Here is a 21,365-nt window from a genome sequence, read left to right as displayed (position 1 = left end):
TACTTTTAGATGTCAGTTTTTTTTCTTATAGACGCTAATGTGCTCTTGTACTACCTTAAATGGGGAAAGTTTCTAGTGTTTCATAGCACTTAAGTCCCAGGCTGTTATAAATTACTTTTTTAACCCTTGAGAAACAAAGTCAGTGATGTTGTTTCTCATCTGTTCACATTTGAGATGTGCTGGTGTTTTTGCTCCTTTAGCCTACTTCACGTCAAACAGGTTCTAATGATAAAATTACTTTATGCTTCTTCAGCTCAGACAATAATCAGACCTGGGTGTGGCTGGTGAAATTAGATCCTGCTTTTAAAATGTGGCTAATTATAGTTTAATTTCTGATTTTAAAAAGGAGGAAAGGGGATCTTATGAAATAATTTCTAAATTGAGTTTTGCATTTTTTTTTTAAATTAATCAGAAAAATTTTATGAACAACAACAACAAAATCAAGAAGGGAAGAAATCCGGAGGAAGTACTTTCTCACAGATTTGCATCGCTGGATGACAGAAATCCTGCCTCCCGGCTCCACCCAGCAGCCTCTCTCCGCCACCTGGAAACAAAGCCCCTTCAAACTAAATAAACCGTTGGGAGAGCTTGATTGTGGCGGAGCTGATCGCAGAGGATCAGGGCGCACTGGACAGATGCGTTATTGGCAGCAGCTGGCATCTTCTCATCAGACCCTGAACTGGAGTGACCTGGATGTGGAAGCGGACTGAAGGGCCGTATCTTGCTTTATTTTGGTTACAACACTGCGATGGAAACGGAGGATGCTCTCATCGGCAGCGGGACAAGCTAGCTAACTTTAATATCCGGCGGTTGGAACTAGATTATCGTAACTGCTACAGTATAAGTATTTAACAGAAAGAAAAAAATGAGAGGACACTGTTGTGAGCTGTTTGTTGGTTAAACCCGTCCATCCCGCAGTATGGAAATTAGAAGCTGAAAACAATGTTGTTAGCTAGTTAGCTAAGGTTAGCCAGCTAGCTGCTAGTTAACTAGTGGGCTGAGTTAGCCTTCCTGACTCAGCCCACTAATAGTTTTGCTGCTTCATGTTAGTTACTACAATAGAGTTGCCAAGTGGCAGGGTTTTTTTCTAAGTGACACAACTTTTGCTGTCGGAGTGTAACATTTTTAAGTAAAAACCGAAGCTAGCTAGCTAACCAGCGGTGCCGATCCATTTCACTGCGATCTTTGTGGCTGTAAAAGTCTTTGTAAGAGTGTGTCAGCCATGGCTCAGGAGGCCTTTCCCTTGCATTTTTACGTCTGGAACAATCAGTACCTAGAGCTGGACAGAGAGCTGCAGAAGAAAGAAGTGAGTCTCTGTGGGTGATGGGTTTCTACAGGTGCGCTTTATTTTATGCCGCGCCGCAGTGCGCTGACGCAGCTTGTGTGTGTGCGTGTGTGTGTTGGACATGCAGCAGGATGTTCAGCGCCTGGATCCACGGGGGCGCACCCCGCTGGAGCTGGCTGTCTGTCTGGGTCACCTGGAGTCCACCCGGGTGCTGCTCAGGTACTCTGCGGACCCGACGCACTGCAACACGCAGGGCTGGACCAGTGAGTGCTTCAAGCTGCTGCTGCTGCTGCTGTTTTGCTTCATGTCCTGAGGTTGCTGTGAGTTAATCACCCGGACATTTGCTTCAGTCTTGCAGGAGGCGGTGAGCACCGGGGACCCAGAGCTGGTGCAGCTGGTGCTTCAGTACAGAGATTTTAAACGAGCTACAGAGAGACTGGCGGGCATCCCAGAGCTGCTCAGCAAACTGAGACAGGTAAAAATCATCCTTTAGCCTCTAAATTCCTCATCTCCTTTATCAATGCACTCTTCTGTGCTGTTCCAAAGTCTTTCTCTAAGATGCTTCCAGTGAAGCAAGAGCTCTACACTTGACTGCCAGGGTGGCTTTTCCATTTTAAACAATATTTCCGACATGCTGCCAAAAACTCTCAGCGTCTTCATTAGATGAGGACGGTCACCGTGTGAACATCCTTTTCCTGTCTCTCCAGGCGCGGGACTTTTACGTGGAGATGAAGTGGGAGTTCACCAGCTGGGGTGAGTGGATTTCAGGTTTCCCACACTGAGGTAAATTTCAGCACCACTGCAGCTGGACAGCTCCCCTCAGCAGCAGACTGTGTCGATATTGAATTTACACCTTTTGGAAAAAGAGGCGAAAACTTGTGAGTCCTAAATAAACATGCACCAATTAACAGAGCAGAGATTGGAACTGGTAGATTTAGTTCCCTCTGATTGGAGATCCACAGTAAAAACAAAAAAAGAAAAATTAGTTAATTTTTTTTCTCAAAGAAATGAAACTAAAAATTTTGCACTTTTTAAAATTGATTAAAAATTAGATAATAGTTTAGAAAATACTGTGATGTATGAGTGGTGGTCATCTTGTGATTCAATTTTTTTGTTGCGTTTAAAACTTGTCCATCTAATTAAACTTTTATTTATTTTTTTAATCCGTCATCCGTCTGAAGAAAAATGAATCAGAATTGGTCAAAATTGGAATTGGCATGTCAGAGAGTACATGACATGTAAAAAGTCTGATCTGTGCATTTCTAATCAAAATGACTAATCAGAAGTGAGACGGTGTCTTGGATTTGCAAGGTTTCAGTTTAAATTAGTTTTAAGTTAAGCTCCCGCTTCATAAAGAGATAATTTTTAGTTTAGGTAGAGATGAAAATGTTTTACAAAATTCTTGGCTTATCAGGCTTTGCCTCATGACTGTGAAGTCCTTGGCCTGTTTAAAAGCAGCAGCTCCCTTTTAGAAACCGGGGAGGGAAAAATCAATGCTGAGAAAGCAGGAGGATCATCCTGCTAAGCATTTTTAGGCAACACTCTCCTCAGTCTGAGGCATTTAGAAAGCAAGGAGACCAATGGCAGAAAAAAATATGCTACTCGGACTAATCAGATTAATTTATTTGATGCGCTGGTGAAAAAATAAAACAAGATTTTCTTCTATTACTTCTTCTTTGGTTATGTGTTTCTTGCTCTCTCTCTCTCGCATGTTTTGAAGGAAGCCCCATCCTCTCCCTCCTGTCTCTGTGCAGTACCCCTGGTGTCTAAGGTTTGCCCCAGTGACGTCTACCGGGTTTGGAAAAGCGGCTCGTGCCTCCGTGTCGACACCACCCTACTGGGCTTTGAACACATGACTTGGCTGAAAGGACGGCGCAGCTACATTTTCAAGGGTGGAGGTGTGTGACGTAAATGCATAAATGAGCGAATGAACGGAGGGGATTCGCAGCCTGTCCGTCTCTCTGCTCAGACGACGGAGCCGTGGTGATGGAGGTGGACCACGAGAAGCAGGTGGTGTACACGGAGCCGCTCGTGCTGTCCCCTCGTGATGCGCCGTCCCTTCTGGCGGCCATGCAGCCGTCGCAGGAGAACACGGCCCAGAGGCTCACGTCGCCCATCGTCTCCACGCACCTCAACACGCGCAACATTTCCTTTGAGCGGTAACGACTGAATGCCCAAGCATCACTTTTGCAGAGTTAAAATGGAAATATTGATGACGGCCTCACTTAAGAGTTTGGCCTGCGTTTTCGTATTTGTCTCAGGAATAAGTCGGGGATCTGGGGCTGGCGTTCTGAGAAGACCGAGGTCGTCAGCGGTTACGATGCCAAGGTAAGGAGGCCGACGCTGGTTTTATTTTGATTTGTCTAAATTATATGTTTGAACTTATTTCTGTTTAAAGTTGACAGATGTTTTGTTTCAGAGCAGTGTGGGAGAAGAAGAGTTCCCCACTGCCAAAATACTCTAGACTGATTTCTAAGAGGAGCTAAAAGATGTGATGATCACAGCTAAACTCACAAAAGGACACTTCTACATACTTATTTGTGTTTAGTTTTTTTTTATTTTTAATCAAAGTTCCTTCTAGTCTCATAGCAACTAACCTATATTGTTTGTTCTTGTTTTTGTCCAATCATTGTCATCATATTTTTTTTTATACAAGAAGCTCTTCAGGTTGTAAAAGAAACAGTTTCTATATTTTAGTTTGTCTGCACAAAACAAGATCTGTTTTTCTAGGTTCCACTTTCACTCCAGACATTTTTGTCTGATGCTGAAAGTGTGAGAAGACATGTCGTCCATGGTGTCTCTGTTTGTGTCCAGGTTTACAGCGCCACCAATGTGGAGCTGGTGACCCGCTCGAGGACAGAGCATTTATCAGACCAGGACAAGTCCAGAAGCAAAGGTGAGACAGAAAACTATCTGTGTGATTTAGGAGCAAAATCTTGGTAGGATGAATTTGTCGCTGCTGAGACATTAAACTACTTGTTTTTATTCATATACTGCCCAGTTTGTGTATTTTGTCAGATTTGTGTATATGGCTTTAAATTGTTTTGTACTTATTTGGACAAAAGAAACTGTATTTACTTTACATCTCAGGCTTGTTGGTAGGTAAAAAAAACCGGCATGGTGTGTGTGTCACTTTATCAACATAGAGGCAAACAGAGCAGAGGTTTGGCTGCGCTGTAGATTAAAACGTATTGATTAAAACGGGTATTTTTCCTGTTTTTTCTCAGGCTCAAAGACTCCCCTTCAGTCCTTCCTGGGGATTGCAGAGCAGCACACGGCTCACGACGGGGTAACGGAGCCTCAGCGGCGCACATTCTTCCCCACACGCGACCTCGTTCATCCTTTCACACACACTCACTGCTGCCTCTGTGTGTGTGTGTGTGTGTGTGTGTGTGTGTGTGTGTGTGTGTGTGTGCGTGTTCCTGTCAGAGCAACGTGTCCCAGTGTGCCAGTCCTAACAACCCCACAGCCATCACAGCCGAGGAATACTTCAACCCGGAGTTCAACCTGAACGGCCGGGACATCGGACGCCCCGTCGAGCTCACAAGCAAAGTGCAGAGGTTTGGTGAAGGCAGAGCAGCATCAGATCAGTCACGTTTATTATCATTATTGCACTACATTTGTCTCTTATTTTGTCTTTTAGGTTTAAAGCCACACTTTGGCTGAGTGAGAAACACCCTCTGTCCCTGGCTGAGCAGGTGACGCCCATCATCGACCTCATGGCCATCTCGAACGCTCACTTTGCTAAACTGCGGGACTTCATCACCCTGCGGCTCCCGCCGGGCTTCCCTGTGAAGATAGGTGAGTGCAGTCATTGGCTGCATATCTGATGGGACGTTTCAACTCTGCAGGAAGCTTCTCTGTGACTTTGGCTTTTTTTTTTTTTTTTAAAGCCCTGGAGCTTTAGGTTGGAAACGTTGCTTGTTCCAGTAGAATAACAGCCAAAGGAAACCCACTCAACTGCACCTTCCCATTTCAGTATTTTCTCTTTCTGCCTCCTCAGAGATTCCTCTGTTTCACGTGTTGAATGCCAGAGTGACGTTCAGTAATCTGTGTGGCTGCGACGAGCCGGTCAGCTCTGTGATTGTTCACCAGCCAGAGGACCCTGGAGAACTGCAGAGGACTCGGGGTAACTACGACTCCCAACACACGCAGTAAACACTGAAGACATTCATCTGAGCAGCACCCTCCTCGTTTACTGGAAAATGTTAAAATAATCGGTGCCAAACCTTTATTTTGAGAGCATTTCAGTGGAAAATAATTTGATATTTTTTAATGTAATTACCTGTAACAAAACATTTTTGCTCACCTGTTCTTATAAAGTGAGCTTATGCTTTACTTTTAAATTCAGTGAGCAAGTAGGAACTTTTAATCTGTGATCCTTGTTTCCCTGGGGTGTAAATTTGAAGTAACGCAGAGGCCCATTTGTCGTCGCCACTCTTCAAAATGGGACAAACATGAGAACATATTTAAGTAAGGTATGTCTAAGTTGATCTTCATGAGTTAGGAACTTACTATAGGGAAATTGCCCAAACTTGCATCAACAGTCAGAGCAATAATTTAAAAATCGAAAAGACTGAAGTTTATCTTTCCAGAAGAAACGGTAAGAGAGGAACGCTAAGTGTTTAAAAACAAAATCTCCTAATCTCTCAGTTTGAGGACTGCAGCAAAGAGTGGCATCTTGGGGTGGTCTGGTCTCCATAGCAACTGTTAGATGCAATTTACATGACAGAAGAAAATTTTCTATCCTGTTATCGCAAATCCTGTTATCCACATGTTTGTTATTACAAACATGTGGAGTTTGCAGGGCTCTACTGAAACTTTAAAGAAGACGCTCTGTATGAGAGGCTGAGCTTTGGGGCAAAACAATCTCCAGGTGGAACTGGCTTAAAACAATCGATGAAGTTATTTCTGATTCCTCCCCCCACCCCCCCAAAGGTAACCAGATTAATGGTTGAAATTTTAGAAATTTTATCCTGGGATAATTCATCTACAATAAAAGACTAGTTTATTTGACATCTTTTTGTACTTCTTTGCCAGGGGTGTCGAGCAATATGTTTTTTCAGCACAAAAACAAATTGCAGCTGTAGCTAATCACAGCTGCGCTCCCACTCCCTCCCGCCTGCAGGGGCGTTTTAACGCATCGAACCATGAACGCATCCCGTTTCCTCCTCAGGTCAGCTTCCCCCTGACTTCCATTGCGAGGTGGACCCCTCGGTGTTCGAGCCCCCTCCAGATTACACCACCCTCGGGCCGGGCCGCAGCGAGCCGCTGAGGGACGAGGACGACAACCTGCTGCAGTTCGCCATCCAGCAGAGTCTGCTGGACGCCGGCACCGAGAGCGATCAGGTGCGAGCGCCGCCGTAATCAGCCCGGTGAAATGAGTACAGCGCCTTCAGTTTGGCTCAGACAGACGGGAGACTTTGGACAGGATAGATAAACGAGTAGATTTACTGATAGATAGCTTTATTATAACAAGCAGAATGTGATGAAATGTGGTGCCAGTAATAAAAAGTGAGTGATAAAGAAGAGCAGCGGCTTCGCCAACAGACCATGAAGAATGTCTGCAAGGTGGATCGAAAACGTTTATGAAGTTCTGCGCAGAGATCTGATGATTGTTGTGCAGCATGTTGCTGTTGATGTCGGAGGTTTATAGATTTTATTCTGCAGTTTCATTTACTAGAATAAATATTCTTATAGACTTGTGAACTGAAGCAGCTGGGCTGTTCTTCACTGTAATGTGATGCAGCCTTGTGTGTGACTGAATGCAGGTATTGAGTGTTTCGCAGTGACACTCGAGATTCCCTCCTTATCTTTGTGCACCTTAATGACACAACCCATATATTCCTGAACTATTTGTAAAATAAAAAAAATAAAAAAAACATAGATAAGGATTTGTGCGGAATTTGTTATGGTTAAAATAACAAAACTAATTAGGAAGATTCCTCAGCATTTGGAGACGTATCAGTGGAGATATTTTGTGGTTCTTTTCTCCTATGTCTCCTTTATAACCTGTGATTTCATGTATTAGTCAAACTCAAGGTAACACAAACTTGTAAAGTCACAGGAAAATTGCAAAGTTTCAAAAAATTTTAATATAAAAATCCAAAAAGGTGTGGCAGACCTTGGTATTAATCCCCCCCTGAGCCAATATTTTGTAGAAGCATCTCTGTTTTGTTGTGCGTCTCTACCGCCTTTCACACATTTAGCAAATGTAAAGCATCTTTTAAATATCAAGTCCACCTGGACTAAGCTCTGGACTTTGACTGGGCCATTGTAGCTCATAACTGTGCTGGAATCTAAACGGTTCCCCTGTGATTTTTGCTGAGTTTTTAAGGTCGTCGTTTAGCCTCTTAGAATTGCTTCGACGCAGCATGATGTCGCTGCAACATGTTTTCGTAGCGACGTCATGTTTCCACAATGCTGAGCCTCTGACATTCAGGTCAAAGACATTTATTTTGGGTTCTGTAAAACGCTTGCCTTCTTCCTTATGTTTGCTGTGTCCATAGTCTTTCAAAAAGGCTGACTGTACAGAGCACAACTAACAGATGTTTGTCTGTGGATGTTTCCATAGAAAATAGTTTGAGAGTAGATGATTGTTTGCATAATTTTAGTTCAACTTCACAATAATTTGCTACTTTGCTAAATGAAATGCATGATAAAATGTGCAAAAGTTCAAGATGACTGACTGTACTCCAAAGGCTGGATTAAAAACACTGACAGAGTCATGTGAAAATTTTTAAGTCAAGTAAAAAGTAAGTTTATTGTTAACTTGAGATGATAAATTAATTCAGAAAACTGCTTTTGACATTTTCTCCCTATATCTAGTTATAAATACCAATAATTCAGCATAAAAATGTTGCGTCATTGGCGCTGTTGGTCCAGTCTGGCGTAGCTTCTGCAGAAGCAGCAGCGTTTCTTCATTTGCCTGCGTCTTTGCATCTGTTTTTCCTCCTTGAGTTGGAAAGCGCAGAGCTCTTTTTAACACTGTAGATGCTGCTCTTAGTCGAACATTGAACTCTGAGCAAGCACTTCTTTTGTCTAAAGGCAGGAACCATTTGATTCTAAATTTCCAGGTGACCATCTGGGAGGCGCTGACGAACAGCCGCCCGGGGCCGCAGTCTCCGCTGTATGAGGAGGACTCTCAGCTGGAGAGGTGAGAGGATTTTACCTGCTGCAGTCATCACTCTACTGGAACTGTGGCTTTACTCCACTGTTAGTAGAGAATAATTAGTTTTTTTTGTTTTTTTTAAAATGGATTAGTAATTTAGAGAATAAATAGTTGAATGTGTGGGGAATTAATATTCTAATGATGTCTTAATCTTTTTTTCTTCAGGAGAACTTCTGGCATGAGCTGTAATTTAAGGAAAGATATTAAATAGAGTTCAGTAATTAGCTTTTTCTCTCTTCTCAAGAGAGCAGCACTTCTCTTTTATCCTCTACTGGAGTTTAAGCAGAAGGACACTGAAAACAACCGTCTTAGACGACTTTTTCTGCCTCCTCTCAGGGCGATCCAGGAGTCGCTCTCCATCTCTCTGGCCAGCAGAGAGGGAGAAGACACGGCCGACCCCAGCCTGCCCCCCTCCATGTCCCCGCAGGACCCCGCCTCCAACTCGCCGCTCTCCTACAGCGCCGCCACCAACCCGAGGCTTTCCTCCGGCCCCTTCGGCGTGGCGTCCAGCTTCGACGAGCAGCTGCGGCTCGCCATGGAGCTGTCGTGCAGGGAGCAGGAGGAGAATGACAGGTGGGGGGCAGGGGGGGGGGCTGCCTGGCGGTCACCTCAGGCAAAACGTTCGTGTTGACAGATTGTGATCTGATCCTTCTGTGAGTGAGTGACGGATGTCTGCATGCATGGCAGTTGAGGAAGAGACGTATTTTGTGTTTACTCACTCGCACTACATCCTTAAACTTCACCAGAGCACCCAGTCCTTCATTCCTGCAGCTATTTATTTGCTGTGCTGTTTATATTTATGTTCATTACTATCACTGGGGTGATGAAAATTCATCTCGTTAACAGTTTCTATTGCTGTTTAGAAACAATGTAATTGGCTAAATGAATTACAAAGCATACAGAGGGCCATAGACAATTTACATCACAAGTATATTATATATAGAGTATATTGCATTAAGATGCATTATAAAGAAAAACTGTTCAACATTCGTCCACTAAGATGTAAGATGAAAACGATGACTTCTGACTACTTCTGTAAACATTTCTTTTTTACTCCAAGCTGATAAATGATTGGTTAAACTGTAGTTTTTCCATGTCTGAGCTCTACAAACACACCTTCTTTGCTGCGTGTAGCTCCCATATTAGACACGATAATATGTCCAGTCAAATCTTTCCTGCATAAACACTGAAAACATTGAATCCACAAAAACTTTGAGTGGTGAAATCTGTTAAACCCAGTTCGTCTTTCTGTTCCAGGAAGCGTAAGGAGGAAGAGGAGGAGCTGGAGAGAATCCTGCAGCTGTCTCTCACGGAGAAGTGATGCTGCAGCTGGAGCCGGACGGGTCCACACTTAATTTATTCTGTTTTAATTTTGAAATCCCAAGACATTAATTTATTATTGCAGATATTTTATTTGTTTTTGTCACATGAAGGCTGCTAACATGCACAGACTGAAAGGAATTGATGTAGGAAATGCGAAATGGGTTACTTTGAATAAAATACTGTACACTTAAGCGAAGGAGACAACAAAAAGGGAGGTTTTTCTTTTTTTTTTTATTGAATATTTTTCACAGTCTTGCTGTTTTTGAGTGATGAATGATCCTTAAACTTATATGATCCACTACACTGACAAAAAAAAATACAGTAAAACATAATAGAATAAAAAAAAAAACTTCTAAGCATTTATGTTGGATTACTCCTAAGTGTGGAAAAATAAAAAAATAAAGATAATCTTGGATTATTATTCCTGTCTTCAACTTGCATTAAAATATTTTACATGTTTACATCTTCATTGTTTTTTTTGTTTTTTTATTTTTACATTTGACATGGTTACAATAACATAAAGAAAAAATAATAATTAGCCAAAACTGAAAGCTTACCATCCTTCTAAACAGAAAATCTGCCGATGTTCACAATAAGATGGTTTTGGCAAATTATTGTCACATGTGAAAATGTCTTATTTCTCTCTAGCTCACTTTTTTTGGTAGTGTCAACATTGTGTTGTGAAACAAAATCACATTTTATGTTAATGCATTTGGCAGAAATCACCGACAAATGAGGACATAACATAATACAGCTAATATCAAAGCTAACGGTAGTAGGCTACTGCTAGCAGGCTAGTAGCCAACTAACGGCAATGATCTAACAGTAGGGTAGGAAATATATAATATGGTGGAGGTAAGAGCACCAGGCAGGTTCTGTCAGATGTGATGGTGTAGAAAGAGAAAGTGTAGCGGGGGGGGAGATTCTCTCAGAAGAGTTGGGTTCGCTAGGATTTGTTGAAGTTGGGGTCGCCCGTGTTCTGGTCGCGGTTCGTAGCTCATTCCACCAGCTCGGTGTTGGTACTGCTAGCCGACAACCCCTTCATGACATAAGGGAACCATTTCAGAAAATAGTTTTTATCATAAAGCTACAAAAGTATGGAGGCCCGGTGGTGCAAAACACAATAAGTTGAACAATGTACATTTCCTTAAACCCTAGATTGAGATTTATTTTTAAGTAACTTTTTCGTTATTTCAGACTTCTACAGTTAGCTTGTCAGTTTTCTAGTCATTTTGACCCAAGAAGCTTTTCTTAATGGCATCAAATCCAGACAAAGTACAACAAAGAAGTGAATATTAACACATGCTTCTGAAATAAACATTTTCTTCCTCTGACTTGTGCAAAACCTTCTGATCACAATAAAACATAAATGCAGTCTTTCTCAGTTTTGTGTGAAGTTAAAGTTTCTATCAAAAAACCTCAGAAGCACCAAATTTATTTATTTTTTTTAGCAAATATTGTTTCTCCTTCACTGGTTTTCTGACTGATCTGTGGATTGCAGGTGTAATTTAGAGATATCTATAGTGTTTGACCAAATTTCCCTAACTTGGGAAAAAAATCATAATTAACTGAGAAGTCATATTCTTGACTTTTGTGCACATTTAATATCCCCATAGGAAAAAAAAAAGAATTGTGGTGGCAGAACTCAGTAAAACATGTAATCTTTGAGCCACATATTAGGCAGGAAGTTAAAGTTCATGGCATGGGGACGTTGGTTGTCCACTGGACCTTTGATTTGAATTTTTCACCTTCTTCATTCTGGTAGGCGGAGTCTTCGTCGTTTCCACTTTCCACGTAGATGTTTCCTCTTCTCTTCTGCAAGACTGCCTGAAGCTCATCAGCTATCTGAGCTGATTAAGACCCAGAAAAGAGCGTTACTCGTTGAGATCAATTTCATCGACTAACATGCATTCGGTTGAACTTTAGTTATGATGTAAAATAAACTCATCTTTTATAGAAGAAGCATAATTTCACTCAGAACATTTCAGAAAAATTTTACCTCGCATTTGAGCATATTCCTTTCAGCAGATAATTTTCTATATTCAGAAATACAATCAGCAGTTGGACATATATTTTTTTTACCTATTTCCCAAGGTTGGAGTATGAATAAACTTTTTTTTTTCTATTTGTGCAATCTCATTGTTGCTTGTTTCTGTCCTATTGACTGTTTATCCAGTAGGTGTTCTACAGGGTTTGGTCTGGGGACAGATATGACCATGGAGGAATGTTTTGAATCACGTTAAAAAAACCCAATGAACACATACTTTCAGTTTTCTCAAAGTCCACCAGATTTTCTTTAAAGGTCTACTGATGCCACACCCCCTTACAAGAGAAACAGGCCCTCAGCATCATAGTTCCACCATCGTACTTGACCGTGGGCATGATGCTCCTGAATTTCTAGTCAAAGAAGCTGTATTGGTTTGTAATTGAAAAGTTCTGTCTGGATGTTGTCTAGCAAAAAAAAAAAATACAGGTTCAATTAAAATCCCATTTTAGCAAACTCCCCACGTTTGGACAACTGGATGGACAGAGAAAGTCCAACCAGTTGCTATGCAGATATTGTCCAGTGGTTGCTACGGCACACAGTTCTCCAATAGTGACTTGTTTTATTTACCTCTAACTGTCCTAATTCTTTAAATGGAATCAATGAAAAAAAAAAAATCTGTTTTAGATTTTGAACACATTTTTACTCAGGATCCAAATAAATTTGTTTGAGTGTGTATTTACTTTTCTTTTTCATATGATCGTCCATGTCGGGATCTTCTGGTAACACGTAATCTCCCTCGTCAGGCTTGGGAACGGGAGGAAGATGCTTGTCTTTGGCCTGGAATCGCTGCATGGGGGCCACCTGAGCTTTGGGGACTACAGGTGGAGGCTTGTTGACACATTTTGGTGGAGGATCCATTACTGTCAAGCAAAAGCAGACGTTAATCTGTGTCAGCGTGAACTCACTCGCTTCTCAAAGGAGTGCTAATCCTCACCAATCCGAGTATCGTAGGGTTGAGCTACAATGTAGGGACGCAGGCGGTACTCTGTCTTCTCCAGGAAGTACTTCAGCACATCGTTCAGCGAGCGGACTGTCATCTGCAGAGTAAACATTAGGGAAGAATTAGTTATGAAATGTGTGAATTTTATGTTTTTACAGGCGTACTTATCATAAAATGTCAGAAAAACATATTCCAGACTAAGATTCAACCGTCACAGAAAAGTAACTACTTTTCTAGAAAAAATGGCTATTTTTTCCCCCTCTGACCTCCTTGAAATAAATAAAAATAAATAAAACATGATTAAAGAAAATCAGCATATCGCAATCAACTATGAAACTGTTGATATATAACATTCATAACATAAACTCCTATGTAACACAGTAATCTGAATGTGCTCAGTCAGCTTTCATTTCCTAATTTTGTCCTTGCATGGAACCAGATCTTCTTTTAATCTATTAATCAGGCCTTGATATGTTTATTTCAGTCACTTTGAAATTTCTCATTTCTGTTCAGTAGTGTTTGTTTAGTTGTTCCCCTCTGGCCCTTTTAATTTTCAGGCACACTGAACTCAAGAGATGTACCAGATATTAGTTTACACATGAGACAAGTCAAAAGAAGTCATTTTTTCCCAGCATCATTAGATAATTTGTTAATTGGAGCCTGTGTCAAATATGCAATTTGTTTACATTTTGTCAGTCAAACATGCACAGAGCTTGAAAGACAGAATAGTTAGTTAGTTTTTTTTTTCAGCCCTATTTAATTAAAACCTTCCTAAAGGCATTTTTCACAATATGGTGCCATTACAATTTTTGATCCCATTTAGTAAAATCTAAAGAACAATTGGTCAACATCACAAGATTGGAAGCAAAATGAAAAGAAATGGGAGCTTATTATTAGTAATAATATTATTATGGAAATGAATATGAATATGAAACCACTGAGCAACTTTTGTGTCCCACAATTGAGACAGAAATATGAGGCAAAATTGTAGGAGAAACTGATTTGGCTTCTTGGTGACGTCATGTCGACATCGGTTGATGTTTAGCTTCTGATGTAACCAACAAGGAAATCCTCAAGTCTTTTTTTTTTATTTAATTGGACGTGAATCATTTACAATGTTGCACAATTGATTAAAGCAAGTGGTGTGATTGTGCATTAAATATTATGACCACCTTATGACATCTGGCCTTTCATTCACAGCCTGAGTTACATAACAGCTAAATACCTTCTAACACGCATGAAACCGGCATGTTACATGTGAGAAATCACCAATGTCAGTTTTTTTAGGCGCTTTAATTAAAATCCATCAAAAAAGTTTTTTGACAAAACAACAGAATTATTTGCTGTCGTCATGTTTGATACTCTGCCTAAATTATTTCACACCATTAAGGCAGAATGTCTGAACACTTTTGACTCCATATGGATGGATGCTAAGGTTCAAAACTGCATTTTCCTTTAGCAAACAATAAATTCAATGAAACATTTATGTTTCATGTCACCGTTTTCTTTCAGATTGTCACTATGTTCAGGTTGTGGATTGTGAGGAGAGCTGTTCAACCGTAAAAACAAATACTTTAGACTTACTGGAGTCTCGAGTTCGATCACAAAGCCGGCGCTCGTGGAGGTCACCCTGTAGTTCTTCAGGACATGCCCTCTGCAACACAGTGGACATCAAGATAGTTACTCTGAATGCAGATTAACGTTGTTTCTATCATTTGTCTAACTGGCTGAAATGTTTGGTTTCCCTTCTTTGTCAAAGCAGGATTATAAAAATAAACTTTAACAGCCAGCTGGTTTATTTCGAAGTTCTGCGGAGGGAATTGGAGCTGCTGAGTGAGATTAGGGTGAAGTTTGAGTAAACCTGTCTATCTTCTGTCTGAGCGTCAGGGCGTAGTTCTTGGGCATGGTGGACGGACGGAGGATGATGTCTCCATTTTCCGGGTTCTCACTGAGCAGCTTTTCAGCCTCCTGTCGGGTCACATCGAAGAAACAACTGCGGGGAGCAAAGAAAGCAAAAAGACACGATCAACATCTGCTATAAGTTTTGAAAGCAAATAATTTTGTTTTTCTCAATAAAATATTTTAAAAAGCTGTGAATAGAGCTGAAATGTTAGAATTTCACAATTTTCTCTGGAGGTCATTGTGAAACAAACTCGTACATTTTTTATTGATTCTTAAGTTTTATGAGTTCTGGTATCTGAGTCTTACAGGAAGTAAGGCTGTGAGCAAGCAGGTATCTACTGACTGAAGGTAAATCATATTCTCATTGCAAGAGTCTCGAGATGGAAACATGATGCTTATAGGACTGATTAGAGCCAAGAAATGATGCAGGAGAGGAGACAGAGGCTAAAACTGCTTGAAATAACCTGTAGATATTATCAGATATTATTGTCCGGGATAGTTGTCTCATTGTTTGGAGATGCAGACAAACATAATGTGTTAGAAGCTCCTCAGTTTAACTCACGCAGGCATGTCAGGAGTATCTTTAGTCTGCAGGAAGCCCGGTCGGGGTGGAAGAGCAGGGCGCTCCAGCTGGGGGTTTCTTTTCTTTTCCAGAGTCAGCATCTCCTCCAGCTTAATTTTCTGACCAGGCAGCATCTGAATGTCCGAGGGAATCTCTTTCTGCAATAAAATACAGATTACTGTTTACACAACGTAGTTCACCATAAAATACAGGAGAGAAAATTGAATGCACACTTTACTTAAAATATTAACATGAACTGAAACAGTAGGTACAATATTTAGGAAGTTTTACATATTAAACCCACCACTTTCTCAATTTTGGAGGGATGTTTTCTTCGTCTTGGCAGTTTGAGGCAAACATTGAACCGGTAATATTCAAGTGCTATTTTCTTTTAATAACTGACTTGTGAGTCATTCTATGGAGATTTACAGTAATCTGAAGGACAAATATTCAACGTATGCTGCAGAAACACATTGTTTATTCAACATTTTATTACACACTGATCAACAAGAAAACCTGAAAGATGCACCATAGCTCAGCCGTAACTCTACAAACCAGCCACAACGAATGTATTTTTTCTACAAGCAGAGATGTTGAAAATGTTTTGCAAGCTGTGATACCATGGCATGCAGGAGGACTACAGAAAAATAACATCTTTTATAACATTTCCATCAATTCTTTCTGCTAAGGTAAAAGTTAGCACTAGCTTAGTTCTAAATTTTAGCTAGTTGAGTTTTACCACAAGGAAGCAATTTTTACAGATAAATATTGTATTAATACTTTTCATTGTTTTTGAACATATTTAATTTTATATTAATTCACACTGAATTTAATTAGAAAAACCCACTAAAATTTAAAATCTCATTTAGAAATGTGTAATGTTCAAGATGACAGCAGCTCATATTTTATTGCTCATATGTGTAGCTAATGTTTCAAAGTTGAGTAGTTGCCATCTCTAGCTGTCTGTTTACATGCAGTTGCTTATCTTAAAATTAGATGATGGAGTTCAGGAAGACAAATGAATTTAACTCTATCTAATGACACAGAGTACTTGACCTACTTTGAAAAAGTAATTTTCCTATGAATACTAAATAAAACAGGAGTTTTCAAGCTTGCGAGCCTCATGTTCATCCTGAGTTTGTTTCTGTTTTTCAGATTTTTGACTTACATTAACCAGAGTCATAATGAAGCCTCTCCATTCCTCTCCCGTGTCAGCATTATCCATCTGCAGAGGCAGAGAAAACAGCACAAGTGTTGGTAAGATGAGACCAATTGCTTTTCTTCAACAAATACCACACGTGAGCTTTATGCGAAATAAATAATACATATATGGAAAACACCTCAGGCTCACTGCTACGTATGGTGGAAGATCTGTGATGAGGTGAGCCCGTTTCTCTTCCATAGTTACATAAACTCTTTGAAATTGCATTTCAGCCCCTCAGTGCTAAATCCTAGTTAAACTTTATAGTACCTAAATCAGTGTGTATTCAAATTAACCAGCTGCTAAAACTAAGTGAATGACATTTCTGTGATAAATGCTGAGTCGGTTTGAAGTTTTACAAACCTTTAGCTGCACCTCCTCCAGGGGCAAGCTTAGGGTGAAAATGGTTGGCACTTTTTTTTTATAAGGAGACTCCATGTCCATGGACTTTATCAGCCCCAGGTCCAGCCTTTCTGAATACTGTTGAACAAACAGAAAGTCCCTTGGCGGTTTAATAGCTGAAATATCAACAGCCTTGTACTTCCTTATTGCCCCTCTGATGAGTTTCTTTGGATTCAGATTTTGGGGTCTTGCACACGAAAAATACTTTCAATTAAATTTGACCGCATTATTTTATGAAAGACAAACTTTTGACTGTGTCCTTACTGTGTCTTGTGTATCATTTTTGTACAGAAACAGTGTTGTTCCTCGGAGCTCTCCGTAGAAGTTCCTGAAATCCTGAAAGTCATAAATGTCCTTTGAGTTGCTGCTGTGGATGAAACGTTAACCTTTACACAGAACTGCAATCCAATAAACTCACCCTCGTCTTTATGGTCGACTAAAGTGCAATTAATTTTCTTTAATCTCCGGTAAAGTAATCGAGATTGTTAATTTACTTATTTATGAAAACAGTACAGTTTTAAGCGAGTTTTTCTTTAGACTCATCATTCAAAGAATCTTCATCTATCAGTAGGAATCGATCTTCTTCATAAATTATTAGTTTAAAATAGCCTCCCACAAAATAAAGCAATCTCAGTTTGACCTTGGCAACAAGATAAGGTTTCTAAAAAAAAAAAAAAAAGGTTACAAAGAGAATCAGCCAAAAAATATTGTCATGAATACCTCTTTCATTGACAGTTTCTGTGTTTAAATCTCCAGTTTCAAACTTCTACTAAATTGCAGTGTAGGTTATGTTACCTTCTCTTTGAGGTTTTTCTTCAGCAGGCTTCCACAGTGGTACAGAGGCAACGCTGTGATCGTCTCCCTCCTCCTGTGGACAGCTCTCGGGTGCGGCCTGCCCTCCATCAGATCTCCGAGTTTCTTCTCCTTGCTTTGTTCGCCTCTACGCTCCTGAGCCTTTGAGCTGAGAACTGAGCTCGTCTGTGTTTTTGTGTGAGCTGAGATGCACTGATTTACTGCCTGAGATTGTCACTGCTCTATAACGCCACTATCATAACTTTTCTCGCGCAGCCTCAGAGCTGCTCTGGCTCTGAACTGGGAAATGCCACACTGATTTATGAAGAAGGAAGTAGTTAGTTGAAAAAAACAAAACAAAAAAAAAAGCCAAAGAATTATCAGTATTTGTACTTTGGCCCTGCATAACTCATGATAATTTGCTTTTCATTCTCATGTGCAGTAAAGTGTGTTGGCGTTAGTTCACGCACAAACACAAAGGCTTTTTTCAAGGCAAAACTCTAAAAATGTAGGACGGATTAATCATTAGCGATAAAAGTAAGTAGATAAACAGCTCAACTTTTAGTCTCAGTTTAGACTCCTTTTCGCACAAGAAAGCTCAGACTGTAATACCTGAACCCTATAAGGTGAGACTTTGTAATGCAAAGAAAAACAGCTCTGAATTTATGCCAATAAAAAACTCCTGCACTGGGTTTAAGTATCCTGGATTTATTGCAGCCAATGCTCAAGAGTGACAACTACAGCAGTAACATATCAGATAAAAAGGATTGTAATGTCCACAAGATGGGTTAGGTAAACAGCTGCATTCTACGGTGCACGTGAAAATAAAATGTTACACTGTGTTTCAAAAATATTGTTATTGTTGTTTTTGTTTTTAATGATTCTCTGAATGGATTAGATTTATATTGATAAATGTTGCCCATGTCTCCTCTAAGGAGACATGGGCAACATTTTTACATTATTTTCTAATTCTAGGTTTTAATGTCTCACGGGCTGCACTGAAAAAAAATGTTTCTTTGAACCTACTTTTTAAAAAAAATAATTTGTTACAGTCAATCTTATTGGTTTTGCTCAAACTGTAATTCGGATTTAATTTATAGCTTGAGAAAAACTAATACAATTAGCTGTAACAAATTAGAGTATTTTTCTTTTAAGTTGGCTCAATGAAACATTTATTTCAGTGTTGCAGTTTCAAACTACTTCGAAGTTACTTGACAGAGCATAAACAGCTTTTTACTGCTCAGGTCATAATGAAGCATGTCTCCCTCTAGATAATGCATTTCAGTGTCATATAAAAATCCAAAGTAAATCAACTCCTGATGTAGATAAAGTGTATTTAAACCATCAAACCTGATTTGTTTCAAGCAGCCAACATTTTCTGCAGCCCCACTTTTTCGTACAATCTGTTTGCAGAGCAGAGGAAAACATAACATAAATCTAAAGGTTGCTTTGTCTTGTTTAGTTTTGGTCCAGGAAGCACTGAGTGAAGAGGCCTCTGATGTCCTGAGGGATCCACGTGATTTATATCTGAAACCCCAACACCATTCAGTGCCTTATACATTAAATATAACATTTACATTTCTGGTTTAGTTGGAAAAAAATATAGCCAGTGAAGCAATTCAAAAAATTGTGTGACATGAGAATTTATTTCTGATGTTCAGGGCGCTGATGGCTGCATATCAGATGAGCAGGCAGAGACTGGTGTAAGTTACAGAAACTAAAGGATCACAGGAGTCTTTTGCATCATATTCATACGGAGAACTCTAATTCTGGAAATGTTATCAGACTGGTAGCTAGGTAGTAGACTCATTTCAGTTAAAATCCATGACAACACCTACGTTTCGTGGTCTATGAACTTTAGTATTTCTAAAGTCTAGTAAAGAGTTGATTTCTAACCTTGGAATATTTTTTTAGACCAAAAACAATGACTTCTATGTTTTCTGCCATTAGCTAAAGAAAATTCAGATTAACTCATATTATGGATTCTGCCTGTTATTGCAAGGAACTGTGGTCATGTGGTGACAAAAAATGTGTGTAATCAGCTCACACAGAGTATGAGATGTTGTAATAGAAGATCTTTTAGGCTGGTGAAGTAGATGTCAACTTAAAGTGGCCTGCGGATGGATCCACACTGTGGAACCCCACAATGTGATCTGGGTTCGCTCAGGAATAATGGTGTCAACAAACAACACTGCATCAGGTAAAAACAGTTTGATTGCAGTGTAGTGGTGGGATTTAAAGTTTTGGTTCTTTTCTTAATAGTAAACACAATCAGAGGCACAAAAAAGCCTTATTTCATATGTGAAATAAACCTTTCATTTCGTTTCCCCACAATAAATTCAGCAGAAACACCATGAGAAGTGGGTGTATTGATTAACAGCAGCAGCAGGATTTAAACCTCAGCTTCTTGGTGTCACTGTTGTCAAGACAGGGAAATATGAGGCTCGATCTAAGTTTAACCTGAGGTGAAAGTGCTTAATGATTAACTGATGTTAAATACCAGGTTAAATGTCTGAAAGACTCAGGGTGACATCTAACCAATACAAATGTGTCTCAGCTGAAGAATTTGTGTTGGCAGAGCAAATATTTTTAACATCTGTAATATTGTGCTTTAAAGTAAATAAAAAAAACATTTGCCTTCACTTTACAGGAGCTGTTTGGACCAAAAAAACAAAACAAAAAAAAAATCCTGGATTTATTACTTGATTCTAACTAACAGGCTCAGCTTGTCCCACAAAGTAATTTATTAGTGTCGTATAAACATGGTCTTGTTTTGTACTGTTATTTGTTTATTAACTGAGATGTAAGCAAGAAACCCGTGGCACAGAGAATGATGATGAAAACACTGCCCTCTAGAGACTAAGTATGGACATAGCAGGACAAAAAGTCTAGTCGTCCAGATTTTTTCTTCTTTCTTTTCCTTCTTCTGGTAGAGCTGTTAGTATTTAGGGTTGGCCCCCATTTTATGCCCTCTAAGCCGAAGACATCTTTACGTTTCTTAAAAAGAGAATATTTTCTTCCATTTTGCAATTTCCTGACCTGTAAGTTATTTCTTGACTGAGTCAAGGATGCCTACAAGACATCAATAAAATACCTTAAGCTGATGTGGACAGATGCAGGTGGAGAGATATCACATTTCTCCGATTTTTGCTTCTCTTTACTGACTCCCTGTTGAATCAAAACCTGAAGAAACACAAGGCTCTGGAAAATGAAGCTCCACTGAAAAGGATAGTTCCGTATGTTTTCACTGTCAGACTACAGGTCTGCTGGTGGCTCTTTAAGATGCTAGAAATAAAACCAATGTCGTTTTTGACCTGGAGACATCATGTCAACTTTTAAAAGTTTTCTATTTTGTCAAAACCTAGAGTGGCTTCATTCTGAATAACTGTGCTGAAACACACTTAGGGTCTTCATAGACCACTTTCCCACCAAATGTACTATTTTTTTCTATTTTCTGATTTTCTAATATGATCAATTAGGGGAAAAAAAATCTATGTATATAAAATAGTTTATCTATATATTATGAGAATGTCCTTTTGTTAGAATTACTATAATGCAACATAACAGAGACAAAGTCAATGGGACATTTTTGAGAAATGTTAAGGTAAAAAGCGAATAGACAGCTTATTCATTGCTCAGTCACAACTCAACACAAATGCATTGCAGAAACAAACAGAATCAATCTGAAATTCTGTCAGTATCTGCTTCATAAATGAATTTGATTGTTGGTCGGTGTATGC

At 39.7% G+C, this 21,365-nt stretch overlaps 2 protein-coding genes across 4 annotated transcripts; one reads left to right on the top strand and one right to left on the bottom strand.

Moving 5' to 3' along the window:
• Positions 1-483: 483 nt before the first annotated feature.
• Positions 484-10,240, top strand: ankrd13d (ankyrin repeat domain 13D). 3 transcript variants are annotated; one of them, XM_088009520.1, is made up of 17 exons: positions 490-1,306; positions 1,413-1,548; positions 1,636-1,760; positions 1,993-2,038; positions 3,040-3,183; positions 3,255-3,444; positions 3,547-3,613; positions 4,100-4,181; positions 4,513-4,574; positions 4,715-4,845; positions 4,929-5,086; positions 5,289-5,414; positions 6,462-6,634; positions 8,362-8,441; positions 8,622-8,659; positions 8,783-9,029; positions 9,714-10,240. In XM_088009520.1, exons 1-17 carry the CDS (start codon positions 1,223-1,225, stop codon positions 9,775-9,777), a joined length of 1,953 nt encoding a protein of 650 aa, XP_087865646.1. In that variant the 5' UTR covers positions 490-1,222; the 3' UTR covers positions 9,778-10,240. The 3 variants fall into 3 exon arrangements, with proteins under 3 accessions (XP_014847618.1, XP_087865646.1, XP_014847616.1); XM_014992132.2 differs by lacking the exon at positions 9,714-10,240 and having other exon boundaries at positions 484-1,306; positions 8,622-8,668; positions 8,793-8,933; XM_014992130.2 differs by lacking the exon at positions 8,622-8,659 and having other exon boundaries at positions 494-1,306; positions 8,793-9,029.
• On the bottom strand, positions 9,991-18,318 carry LOC106920846 (signal-transducing adaptor protein 1-like). The gene is made up of 10 exons (XM_014992133.2): positions 17,629-18,318; positions 17,098-17,169; positions 16,795-16,911; positions 16,399-16,455; positions 15,231-15,388; positions 14,628-14,759; positions 14,351-14,420; positions 12,761-12,863; positions 12,507-12,686; positions 9,991-11,629 (listed from the first exon to the last, which is right to left on the bottom strand). The coding sequence occupies exons 1-10, from the start codon at positions 17,734-17,736 to the stop codon at positions 11,475-11,477; spliced, it is 1,152 nt and encodes a 383-aa protein (XP_014847619.1). The 5' UTR covers positions 17,737-18,318; the 3' UTR covers positions 9,991-11,474.
• Positions 18,319-21,365: the final 3,047 nt, after the last annotated feature.

Source organism: Poecilia mexicana, unplaced genomic scaffold (genome assembly GCF_051168715.1).
Source record: "Poecilia mexicana isolate PSO_F unplaced genomic scaffold, ASM5116871v1 scaffold_10, whole genome shotgun sequence".
NCBI lineage: Eukaryota > Metazoa > Chordata > Actinopteri > Cyprinodontiformes > Poeciliidae > Poecilia > Poecilia mexicana.
Note: the sequence above shows the minus strand (reverse complement) of the source record. Positions and strands in the feature narration are given on the sequence as shown.